The sequence below is a fragment of the Dermacentor variabilis genome, unplaced genomic scaffold (assembly GCF_050947875.1).
Source record: "Dermacentor variabilis isolate Ectoservices unplaced genomic scaffold, ASM5094787v1 scaffold_12, whole genome shotgun sequence".
In the NCBI taxonomy this organism is placed as follows: domain Eukaryota; kingdom Metazoa; phylum Arthropoda; class Arachnida; order Ixodida; family Ixodidae; genus Dermacentor; species Dermacentor variabilis.
In genome coordinates this window covers 36,857,956-36,870,631 of record NW_027460280.1, presented here as the reverse complement: position 1 = coordinate 36,870,631, position 12,676 = coordinate 36,857,956, and the positions used below count along the sequence as shown (strand labels likewise).

The following is a 12,676-nucleotide window of genomic DNA, read 5'->3' as shown; positions in this document are numbered from 1 at the left end:
ACATGTTCTATATTCGCCGTCACTAAAGGAATGATATAATAAAGCAGACCGTAGATCATCACACGCGTCATGCGAAAGATGGTTCGGCGCCAACCGGTGGCAACGTGTCTATTCTTCAACTTTTAGCGATAGTCTGGTAGTTTAGTCTATTATCAGGACGCTAGAACAACACGTTTGTAATATGATAAGGCCGAAATGATCTTGTTCGACTCGTTGGATTCGTTGCTGCCCGCCTTGGCACTTCTTATCTTAAATACCGTAGCCGCAAACATTATCTCTCTGATTACTGCGCTCGTCAGTCAAGCAGCGCCATATTGTAGATGCATCCTACTACCTGCTCGCATCGCAGAGTATATATGGCGCCACGGAATATTTCTGAAACCACATAAGGTTTCTGGACGAAATACGTCCAATGATGCCTCAGAACGGGATGCAGTATCTTGTAATGAACGTGTCGTGACTGGCGACGTTCCATGTTCTGCTGTCAACGTTGCGGCCACATATATTTATACGCATGGCGCACCAAAGCTATGATTTCTTGACTGAATTCCGTCTATCGCAGTTTTTAAAATAGAAAACCTGTTGATTATTTCCTTAGTGAGAGCGACAAGGCGGCTTTGCGCGTACGTACAACCTCTGTTTAAATAATACAAGAGCTTCGCAGTAGCCGGCTCGTCAGCGACGTGACACAGCGAAAGCCCCGTGACCGTACAGCGTTAATAGTTGTGGCACCATCGCTGCTTGCAGACCCATAACCATGGTTCAGGAAGCTGCAGCCGGCGCATCATAGCTGGTCACGGGCGTCACAAGCGTTCCTTGTGGCCCAGTTAGCATGGCCCGTGCCCTCTTGTCGCAAGGGAGACGTAGCACGTCGTACCGCACGGGAGCCCCCAGTATGCAGCCGAAAGAAGCCCCGGATTGCTCACGCTTGCCGTTGTGCTGTTGTAGTCACAGCTGAGGGCCTTCATGGGCCGCTCCCGCCATCCAGAGGACTGGCCAGCACCTTGGAGGCTGCAGGAAGAACGCCCTCTCGCTGGCTCGTCGTTGAGAAGACGAGCTAGATGCCTTGCCACCACCGTGCCACGTCCTCGCCTCATCCGTGACCGTCTTGTCCAAAGCCAGCGCACCTGTGTCCCGCGTCGAGCAGCCGCAGTCTGCTGCCATCAAGGTGACCATGTTTTTCAGTTTTTGAATATTCTGCTCTGATCGCTCGGACTGGAGCGTTGGCCCGGGGGGCACGAAGTATAGTCTTGGCGTCGAGACTTCGGGAGTCGTGATTTTGTTATCCCTTTTAAACGGCCCCTCCCCAAGTTTGGCCATCTTGAGTTGAGAGGCGCAGTGCATACAGTATGCGCTAAGGACCGTGTTTGCTAAGTACTACATCCCTACGTGCCACGGAAATAGCCTAAATTTCAAACCAAACGCCCTTTGCCCTTCTCGTCGAGGACCCCCACTCCCAGCCGGCGAGTCGACGTCACTCGCAGGAGTGCACCTACCTATATGGCAGCGCTGCACGGTATTCACAGTGACACGTGACATAGACAATTATTCAAGACAACAAACCGCCGTGGTTGCTCAGTGGCTATGGTGTTAGACTGCTGAGCACGAGGTCGCGGGATCAAATCCCGGCCACGGCGGCCGCATTTCGATGGGGGCGAAATGCGAAAACACCCGTGTACTTAGATTTAGGTGCACGTTAGAGAACCCCAGGTGGTCAAAATTTCCGGAGTCCCCCACTTCGGCGTGCCTCATAATCAGAAAGTGGTTTTGGCATGTAAAACCCCCTATATTATTATTATTCAAGACAACATCAGTCATTTGCGGGAACTGTGTCTCAAAACACTAAATAAACGTTAAAGAAAAAATAAAACATTGAAATGGAATGTGCGCGTCTTTCTTTTGTTTTTACCTCGTAACGTAGCAAAATAAACGTAGTTCCCTATTTGTGGCCACACTTGCGCGCAAAGAACGAAACTGTGTCATTTGTTTCCTTGTTTCTTCGTTGCGATGATGCTCTTTCATCCTCTCGTGTCTGCCTCAGTGCTCGTGACTGTGGCAATGACTTATACTCAGGTGTTCTGGTGCTGATTGCGCAAGATTATCGACGGTGCGCGACGACACCAACGACACCAACACAACAGCTCGCGCGCGAGACCGTCACCGTAAGTGCGCCAGTCAGCAAAAATGCGATCCTCAGGCTGTGGTAGGGGAGAACGCCGAGAAGGAATTTCGATTGTGGGGGCTAAACGGGGAAAGTGGAGAAAGGGTCTATTTAGGCGGTGACGTTCTCCTACTGACATTGAGTCACGTTCATTGAAAGGCAGTACACACATACTGGCCCTTACGCAGTGACCCAAGTAGGCATCAAAGAAGTTCGTCGAAGATCTGCACAGATCGACCGGTGCTCCAAGTCCTCGTAAAATAGTTTCATTGGACAACGGTACATACCCTGTTCTTTATCTACAGTGGCCCATGTCGACCTGAAAAGAAGTTTGTTTACCAGCGGCACATAGGTACAGCACGTGCCGCTGGGGGATCGGTACGAGAGGCCTTCGTCTTGCAGTGCAAACAAAGATAGACTGATGATGATATGTGAATATTGTCACATACTAAGCCACACAAGCTGGTACGACGGTTGGTTTCGGAGCCTGTCCCCTCAGCACAGCCAACCTGATGCGCTACCCATTCGACCATGGAGTGCGCAGTGACCTATGTAGGCGGAAAAACGGTTCTACACAAACATAGGGAAGCGTGAAAGCTGAAGCCCGCTGGTGTACGCCTCATACGTAACTCATTTCGACAGTGGCAATATGTTCTGTAGTTATATTTTTTGAATGATAACGCATTACCATCGACCAGACGCCCGTCCGATTTGCTGCGCTGTGCAAATGAAAGGTTAACAGGCTGAAAAGAGAGAAAGAAGGGAAGAGGGAGACAGAGCTAGCACCAGCACCAGAGAAGGTAGGGAACGTTCTTCCACTGCCATTGTTTTGACGGCGTTGCTATGAACGGGAGAGCGCGGTCTCGCATGTCGGCACTGCAGCAGACGCCCGGAAAAGGAAGTTGTCGTATATAGGAGTGGGTGGTGATTTGGCATAAGAATGTAGCCTCAACTGCAGGCGCATTATGTGTGGTCGCGCTGCCAGTTGACCGCGCTTCTTTCACTTCTTGTCGTTTAACCTGAACTTTGCTGTCTCCTCGCTCTCATACGACGCCCCATGATGCACCCTCATCTTAGCCTAAGAAATCCTTGGCTAAGAAATTGCGTGCGAGCACCACAGCTTAGTGAATTCCGCCCCTCATCTACTTGGTCATCGACATTGGTTTTGTCTATGATCAGTAACCAATCGGTGGTGGATAAGAAAGAACATAAAAAAGATAATCACCACGCTTGAAAGCAAAACCAGACGAATCGTTTACGCCACTTGGAGGAGCTCTGCCTCAGGGCTGACAAAGAGGGGAGTTATGTATATTGACAGGTGAAACATGACGCGGCGCACAAGGGACATGTCCGAACAAGAGACATCTATAACTTGAGCATTCGAGAGGCAAAGGTCGATGAGGTTGCCAGAGGAATTAGCGATCAAGCTGCTCTGGTGAAGGGAACAGACCACCGGGAAGTCGTATAAAAGGCTCCATTTCTTCTTTATATAATGATTGTAATAAGAATATCTAAGCGTGGTCAAATCAATTCGAGGTGTATAAAAATCACCCAGGAGAATGTCTCTGTGCTGGCTGTGGGAAGATATTCAATAGAAGGGTAGACCTAATCAAACAAAACAGGGGAAATATTGGGCTGTACATAGAAGGGCCCAATGGCAGCGCGCTACGCTGACTTTTAGCCAAGCCGTTTCCTGTACAATTTCTACGTCGCTGCGCAGAACACATCTTAAAGACATTTAGTAGTAGTAGTAGTAGTAGTAGTAGTAGTAGTAGTAGTAGTAGTAGTAGTAGTAGTAGTAGTAGTAGTAGTAGTAGTAGTAGTAGTAGTAGTAGTAGTAGTAGTAGTAGTAGTAGTAGTAGTAGTAGTAGTAGTAGTAGTAGTAGTAGTAGTAGTAGTAGTAGTAGTAGTAGTAGTAGTAGTAGTAGTAGTAGTAGTAGTAGTAGTAGTAGTAGTAGTAGTAGTAGTAGTAGTAGTAGTAGTAGTAGTAGTAGTAGTAGTAGTAGTAGTAGTAGTAGTAGTAGTAGTAGTAGTAGTAGTAGTAGTAGTAGTAGTAGTAGTAGTAGTAGTAGTAGTAGTAGTAGTAGTAGTAGTAGTAGTAGTAGTAGTAGTAGTAGTAGTAGTAGTAGTAGTAGTAGTAGTAGTAGTAGTAGTAGTAGTAGTAGTAGTAGTAGTAGTAGTAGTAGTAGTAGTAGTAGTAGTAGTAGTAGTAGTAGTAGTAGTAGTAGTAGTAGTAGTAGTAGTAGTAGTAGTAGTAGTAGTAGTAGTAGTAGTAGTAGTAGTAGTAGTAGTAGTAGTAGTAGTAGTAGTAGTAGTAGTAGTAGTAGTAGTAGTAGTAGTAGTAGTAGTAGTAGTAGTAGTAGTAGTAGTAGTAGTAGTAGTAGTAGTAGTAGTAGTAGTAGTAGTAGTAGTAGTAGTAGTAGTAGTAGTAGTAGTAGTAGTAGTAGTAGTAGTAGTAGTAGTAGTAGTAGTAGTAGTAGTAGTAGTAGTAGTAGTAGTAGTAGTAGTAGTAGTAGTAGTAGTAGTAGTAGTAGTAGTAGTAGTAGTAGTAGTAGTAGTAGTAGTAGTAGTAGTAGTAGTAGTAGTAGTAGTAGTAGTAGTAGTAGTAGTAGTAGTAGTAGTAGTAGTAGTAGTAGTAGTAGTAGTAGTAGTAGTAGTAGTAGTAGTAGTAGTAGTAGTAGTAGTAGTAGTAGTAGTAGTAGTAGTAGTAGTAGTAGTAGTAGTAGTAGTAGTAGTAGTAGTAGTAGTAGTAGTAGTAGTAGTAGTAGTAGTAGTAGTAGTAGTAGTAGTAGTAGTAGTAGTAGTAGTAGTAGTAGTAGTAGTAGTAGTAGTAGTAGTAGTAGTAGTAGTAGTAGTAGTAGTAGTAGTAGTAGTAGTAGTAGTAGTAGTAGTAGTAGTAGTAGTAGTAGTAGTAGTAGTAGTAGTAGTAGTAGTAGTAGTAGTAGTAGTAGTAGTAGTAGTAGTAGTAGTAGTAGTAGTAGTAGTAGTAGTAGTAGTAGTAGTAGTAGTAGTAGTAGTAGTAGTAGTAGTAGTAGTAGTAGTAGTAGTAGTAGTAGTAGTAGTAGTAGTAGTAGTAGTAGTAGTAGTAGTAGTAGTAGTAGTAGTAGTAGTAGTAGTAGTAGTAGTAGTAGTAGTAGTAGTAGTAGTAGTAGTAGTAGTAGTAGTAGTAGTAGTAGTAGTAGTAGTAGTAGTAGTAGTAGTAGTAGTAGTAGTAGTAGTAGTAGTAGTAGTAGTAGTAGTAGTAGTAGTAGTAGTAGTAGTAGTAGTAGTAGTAGTAGTAGTAGTAGTAGTAGTAGTAGTAGTAGTAGTAGTAGTAGTAGTAGTAGTAGTAGTAGTAGTAGTAGTAGTAGTAGTAGTAGTAGTAGTAGTAGTAGTAGTAGTAGTAGTAGTAGTAGTAGTAGTAGTAGTAGTAGTAGTAGTAGTAGTAGTAGTAGTAGTAGTAGTAGTAGTAGTAGTAGTAGTAGTAGTAGTAGTAGTAGTAGTAGTAGTAGTAGTAGTAGTAGTAGTAGTAGTAGTAGTAGTAGTAGTAGTAGTAGTAGTAGTAGTAGTAGTAGTAGTAGTAGTAGTAGTAGTAGTAGTAGTAGTAGTAGTAGTAGTAGTAGTAGTAGTAGTAGTAGTAGTAGTAGTAGTAGTAGTAGTAGTAGTAGTAGTAGTAGTAGTAGTAGTAGTAGTAGTAGTAGTAGTAGTAGTAGTAGTAGTAGTAGTAGTAGTAGTAGTAGTAGTAGTAGTAGTAGTAGTAGTAGTAGTAGTAGTAGTAGTAGTAGTAGTAGTAGTAGTAGTAGTAGTAGTAGTAGTAGTAGTAGTAGTAGTAGTAGTAGTAGTAGTAGTAGTAGTAGTAGTAGTAGTAGTAGTAGTAGTAGTAGTAGTAGTAGTAGTAGTAGTAGTAGTAGTAGTAGTAGTAGTAGTAGTAGTAGTAGTAGTAGTAGTAGTAGTAGTAGTAGTAGAAGAAGAAGAACGCGCAAAAATGGCCCATGTAAGGGGAAAGCGCCTGTTCCTGAAGTCCGGAGGACAGGCCTCAACAGAGCAAAGATTACTGCTAGCAAGATGAGAAAATTAAAGTGGAAAGCTTTCGAAATGTGGCGCCGTAATCCTGTAAATATAATATACCATCGATGTAGCGCAGACCATTCATCATTCCAAAGGAAGCTCAGATGTCGAAAGTAAAAAAAAAACGATAAAAGTGCGCGCATCGTTAGGCGAAGTAGCAAAATGAAAAATTGTAAGTTTTCATCACCATCATTGTAAGTTTTCTTTCCAGCCAGGACAATGCTGTTGATTTTATGCTGACTACTGTAACCGGATAACAACTCTGCTATATGTATTTTTTTTTTTTTTTTTCCTTTGTTATCTGTATTTCCTGTATTTTCTTTTCTTTTTCGTGTGTGTGAAAAAAAGGAAAAAGGGAAAAAAAAAAGGGAAAGAAAAACAACCACTGTATTGCTGTCAAAGTGGGGGCCCGTGGCCTTGTCAAGCTGTCCAACGGCAGCTTTTACTACGGGTCCCCGCCATCATCTGTACCATGGTGGCAAAATAAAATTTGAATTTGAATTTGAATTTGAATGATGGACGTTAAGACAAGAGGATTTGCCATTTGATTTCAAAACCAGCACTTTATTTGCGCCAGCTATATTCATTCTCTTTGCCTTCCCTGTGGTTACAGTGTCGCCCTGTTTACATATTTCGCGCACCCAGTAAACAAGAAGCGACCAATATATATATATATATCTATATATATATATATATATATATATATATATATATATATATATATATATATATATATATATATATATATATATATATATATACAGGCAATCGCTAAATTTTCTATGAAAAGTAGTTCACAATAGGGTTTAATATTGCATCATACATTTCTTCTACTGATCTTTTTCCTAAGCCCATATCTGGTGTAGAGATGGAGGGTGAAATTGCGTTGCTGAATTATTTTTTATTGGCCTCTTTGCCGTCAAGCTGGCTGCACGCGCAGTTTATTGTCTTCGCAACAGTCGCGATTGGCACTCGCGCGTCCCTTACATCGCACGTTCCAGTCGGTATGCATTTCAATTCCATGCGAGTTAATTTGCACTGCGCCTCTTAAAGAAGTCAGAGGGCGTGTTCTACGCAGCCATCTTGTTGCCCCTCGCGCCTTTTCTTCCCTCATATCGAAACGCCCTACGCTGGCGAAGGTGTCCTAGTGCTAAGCGCTAGGTCACGGGTTCGAATAGCATGCACGGCAGCCTCATTTGGATAGGCGCGGAATGCAAAAATGTTCGTGGGCTCGTGGGCTCCACGCACAAGAAGATTAAGGAAGACAGGGATGGTCTCACTTAACCTAGGGCCAACACGTACCTAACGGCGTCTCTCAGGACCGTTTCTATCGCTTTGGGCAATGTCACCCGCTGCGGTTGCTTAGTGGCTATGGTGTTGGCCTGCTAAGCACGAGGTCGCAGGATCGAATCGCGGCCATGGTGGCCACATGTCGATGGGGGCGAAAACACTCGTGTACTTAGATATAGGCACAAGTGAAAGAACGCCAGGAGCTCCAATTCTAAATACGGCGTGCCTCATAATCAGATCGAAGTTTTGGCACGTAAAACCCCACAATTTACCTTTTTAATTTCTAGGAAATGTCGCTTCACACATTACTTGGTAGGAGAGTCACGTGTCATCAAAACTGCATTACAGTTGTATTTAGCGACAAACATTGCATACGTAATCGTATTAAAAGATACTCGAGACAGATATTCGCTGATACAGGAAAAAATACTCTTCATTGGTGAAACGAGAAATACGTGGGCAATATGGTATTTTTGCGATGTCATTCATGAAAACAGGAAAATATATAGTTATCCGTGGGAAGCAGCGAAGTCCTTTCACTTTATTACGTAGGTTATATTTGCACACAAGTATTAGTAACGATTCGTAGGATATGATTCCGTTAAAGCTAATGCCCTGCCGCGCTTGCTACAGGGTAACCGTTCCACAATTATTTATGGTTTTGAGCCAACTGCGAGGATTTTCTTTCAATTTATTTATATATCTTGACACTTATCTTACAAGTTGAAGTTACAGACGCTAAGCGCTTGAGTGTATCGCAGAAGAAGGTGTTCTCCCAGATTTTGATCGTCGGTCAAACTTCGCTGTCCGAGATGCCAGCAGGGACCATAGTCGCCAACATCGAAGAGGTACATGTGTCACCATGGTCTGTGATGCCGTTTGTGGTTTCATACAATCAACTAAACGAATAAATTTTTGAATGTTCACACTTCTCGGCCAATCCTCCAGTTTGGGTACGAGCCATAGCATGAGGTCATCATCATCATCGTCATCACCGTCGCCTTTCACGCATCGCGTGCCAGGACTCGAGCCGCGCGTTCCAAGATGACCAAGAATCAGAAGGAGAAGAACGCGATCATGTCGACTGCAGCACTGCCTCTACGATCTGCCTTCAAGACCTGCGCATCGCCTCCCGTCGAGACTGTCCGAGATAAGGCGAGATCGTCGCGGATAGCGGGCGGGGGCCGCCGATCGTCGCCTGTGCGCCGAAGAGACGGGATGAAGTCCTTAGCGCAGCCGTCGTGCAGCTGGCCTCTCTACCAGAAGCCGATCGCGGACCAGGAAGCCCTCGGTCACGAATACGCGGCTACAACGAGACCCGCGGGTGATGTCGAGGTTCCGACGGCTGCAGAAACTTCGGACCTCCCGTGCGAGCCAACGTACGGCGCAACCCTGGTGTTTGGGCACCGACCATGCTGTGGCAATGACTGCGCCTCGGCGAGCATGGCCACCACAGCGACCTCCATCAACGCGGTGGCTGAGGACGCTTGGCCCGGACAGTCAAGTCCGTGACCAACTGGACCCCAACTGCCTCGACAGATGTGACGCCACGGTCACTTATCGCGCTATGTTTGTTCCCGTCGCCGCCGATCATCGTGGCGATATGGCGATATGGCGATATAACGCCGGCTGCACCCACGCTCTTTGTAAATTATGTAAATACAGCTTGAAAATACGAGACGCCGCCTCGTTTTCTTTACTCTTTAGGCGAGAAACAACGTATGCCACATGTTAAAGTATGGTGTTCGGAATTGACTGAGTTGGCAGCGTAAAAGCCGCGGTTGCTGCTTTAGTGTGGCATCAAACCAACAAGAGCGCCAGTGCGGCTTGCAGCTCTATAACTCACGTCAGCGCAATCGCGAGACGCCGCTCTCCGTTCTGGTCGTAACATTACAGGTGGCCGTTTCAGGCAGCGCTTGAGGCTATACAGACATTCAGCGCATCATCCCTAGTGAAAAAACACGTTTTCCCCATAACTACTATGTCCAACAGCATAAGATGACATATAGGAAAAATGGGTGTTTGTATGGGATGCTATATATGTTTCATATCGGATTATTGTATATGGGAGTTATTGAGCAGGGGGAGTTTTTCGATAGGGCTGTGTGTTAAAAGCGAGCAGATGATGAGGCTAAGCTGTAAACAGCGTTGCAGCTTGGTAGAATGTGAATGTGTAAATGAGGGTGTGCTCATATGAAACGAGAACAAAACCTGTAACTTCGGTGCATACATAGGGTGTACACCAAGTCACCTTGAATGAAACCAAAGAAGCGAGAAATGAAAGTCGACGAGTGTTTTGGCCAACAGCGAAAACGACCTGTACATGGAAAATTAACTTTCATTGAATTTGTTAGTAAAGTTCCCCAAAACAGTGTGGGCGCCTTTTAATTTTGGGAAGAATAATTAAGAGAGAAATACACAAATAAGATCAAGACGAAAGTACATTTAATAGACATGAGTAATTCAGTACTGTGCCTAAAACAGGTATCATATTGGAGAATGTCCTCATTATCACTATCAATCACGGCAATAAACATACATTGCAATATAATTTATGAAGCCGGACTACAAACGTTATGAACTCTAAATTCTGGATTCCACCAAAATCGCCTTTCTGAAAAAAAAAAGATAAATACAATGGCAGTGGTTGCTTGGTTGCATGGGCTGCTAAGCACGAGGTCGCGGCATTCTTCCTTTGACATCGCCTTCGTCCACGTCGGCTTCTCACACTGTGCATCCAGCTTATTAGACGTTTGTAGTTTGGCATAGTTTCTGAATGGTACTCTGCACAAACATAAACGTTGCATGACATTGATTACACTTTGTATAGGATGAACATAAACACCTTGTACGCATCGTTCTCAGCTGTACAGTACTCATATAACTATTTATTTAAAGCTTCGCTTCTCTTGCATGGATGGATGGATGGATGGATCAACGTTTATTGAAATCAGTAAATATTAGGAGGGTAAAATGCCGCATGAATGTCAACTTGTGAATTTTTTAAGCGTCTCTCTCTGGTTCACAATGGAGTGTGGATCTTCGCATACGAGGTGACGCAAGTACGACGCCCTTTGGCCCCATTGCTCCTCTCTCCTCACGCAGGTAATGCTGCTGTCTCTTTCGAATAAGTTTATTCTCTTTCTCATGCTTCTCTCATAAGAGCGCTTCGTCTCCTTGTTCGTTGTTCCTGGTCCAAGAACGCCACCAACTTCAGGAAGGTTGCCAATAACTTCATTGAACTTAACCTTCCTCTGTGTAATGCCCTATGGCCTGGAGTGTTTCCAAATAAATAAATAAATAAATAAATAAATAAACTGCAATGCCCATACTGCTTCAACAGCCATACAGGCAAGAGAAGGAACCATTCTTATGCAAAAAAGCAGTGCACGCATACAGTCAACCGATAGTTCCCTCTACTTAACTTAGCATTTGAAACACCCACTAATGTGCATACCAACACCTCCGTGTCAGAAGGCCGTTTTCCTGCCCCCGGCAGTTACAAACCCCCACTGCTGCAAACTCATTGAGCGAATTACTCATGTATTTAAATATAGCACCATATGGCAGCCCGTGTGGCGAAAACAATTAGCAGAGTCAACTCCAATTGATATCTACGTAATTCGAAGCAGTCTTGGTTTTCTGGATAGTGGTTCCTACGAACCATATCATTGTTCTGAAGCAAACGGTTAAAGTTTTTGCGATGTGTTGTCAACTGATGCAGACTGCAGCGCATTGTGCTGCTGGTCGTTGTGTTAGCCATTAATTCAAGCGCGAGTGAAAGAATTAACTGAAGAGCTGAACACACTCAGGTGCACATACCCAGTGGCGGAGACGCCAACGACACATACGCAGTGGACACCGTGGCACATCCCCGACTTGGCGTCCAAGAGTTTCATTGACAATCGGAACATAACCAGAGGTCCCAGTGACACGTACTGAGTGGCACATACGGAGTGACACATGCCCAATTTAATGAAGAGCGGATCACACCCAGTGACCTATACTCAGTGACCCATATCAATGTTAAGGGCCCACATATTTAGGCTGTTCTATCTTCGGTATAGGTCCACGAAATCGTCCAGATACCAGTTACAGATAACTGGATCATTTGAACTCGCCAAGAATGCCTCGCTAAAAAATGGAAGCAGACACGAGTCTAGTTGACATCAACGTAATGCGAAGCAGTCTCGGTTTGGTAGAATACAGGTGTAGTGGTTCACGTAACTGTTCTGCAGCGAACAGTTAGTGCTTTTGCGACGAGTTGGGAACTGATGCGAAGTGCAGAGCGTCGTTTTCGTTGTGGCTGTGACATCCAGTGTATCAAGTTGGTGCCAACGATTCGTTGGACAGCGGAACATACTATATAATTTCGGAAAATAGATGCATATATATGATTAGGTGGATAAATACCTTCGGCAAAGGCGCATATCTTTAAAGCAAGGAAAGTTTGCGTCGCGAAGCTTCCTGCGCATTTCCGGACCGTGGTTGCTGGCTGCTACTGCTGCTGTCCTGCCGAACAGTTGGTCGTTGGAAAAAGTTCAATTGCGTGCCCGATGGTGGGCTGTAACCGCGGTCACCCAGCTCAGCGGCCCGTACCTCTCAAGAAAAGGCCACAATAACTTTTCTTTTCTTACATGGTATTTATTACATCATACATAACACTATTTGCGAGAAACGTGCATCACGAGAAAATATAACGAGGACAAATCCCTAACATCTGTACTTGCCGCGATGACGCTATAAAAAAATATGGACGAGATTTTCCTTTGTAAGCCCATATACATAGAAGGTTGCTTATACATATGTCGGAAACGTATTCGGGGAACCTAATGCCTTAATAGAGGTTAGCACTGTACATTCCGCAACGGTACAAAAGTTCAAGAATTTATCCGCAGCAACTTACGACGCGCGCTGCTGAGACGTGCTTCCTTATATCATGCAAAATTTCCGCACAGAAGTAACAGCGAAAAGTACGAGAAGGCTTTAGAGTATTCGCTCGCAGATAACTCAAAAGCACGTAGTGACACCACCTGTAAAGTTAACGCGCATATTTTCATCACGTCAGAACAGTTGTATTTGCGTCCATTCCTTTCTTCTATATGTGCGTTTATTCGTTCTTGCATGTTTCCATTTGTGTTCCTGTGAATTGTATTGCGAGCGTGGCGGTAACAGGGT

At 44.3% G+C, this 12,676-nt stretch overlaps 1 protein-coding gene across 1 annotated transcript; it reads left to right on the top strand.

The window, feature by feature from the left end:
- Positions 1 to 4,549: 4,549 nt before the first annotated feature.
- Positions 4,550 to 8,136, top strand: LOC142566197 (uncharacterized; the record flags this gene model as incomplete). The annotated part of the gene is made up of 3 exons (XM_075677043.1): positions 4,550 to 4,735; positions 5,315 to 5,366; positions 8,132 to 8,136. Coding segments are annotated over 3 exons (243 nt in total), but the record flags the coding sequence as incomplete, so codon positions are not given.
- Between the last annotated feature and the right edge of the window lie 4,540 nt (positions 8,137 to 12,676).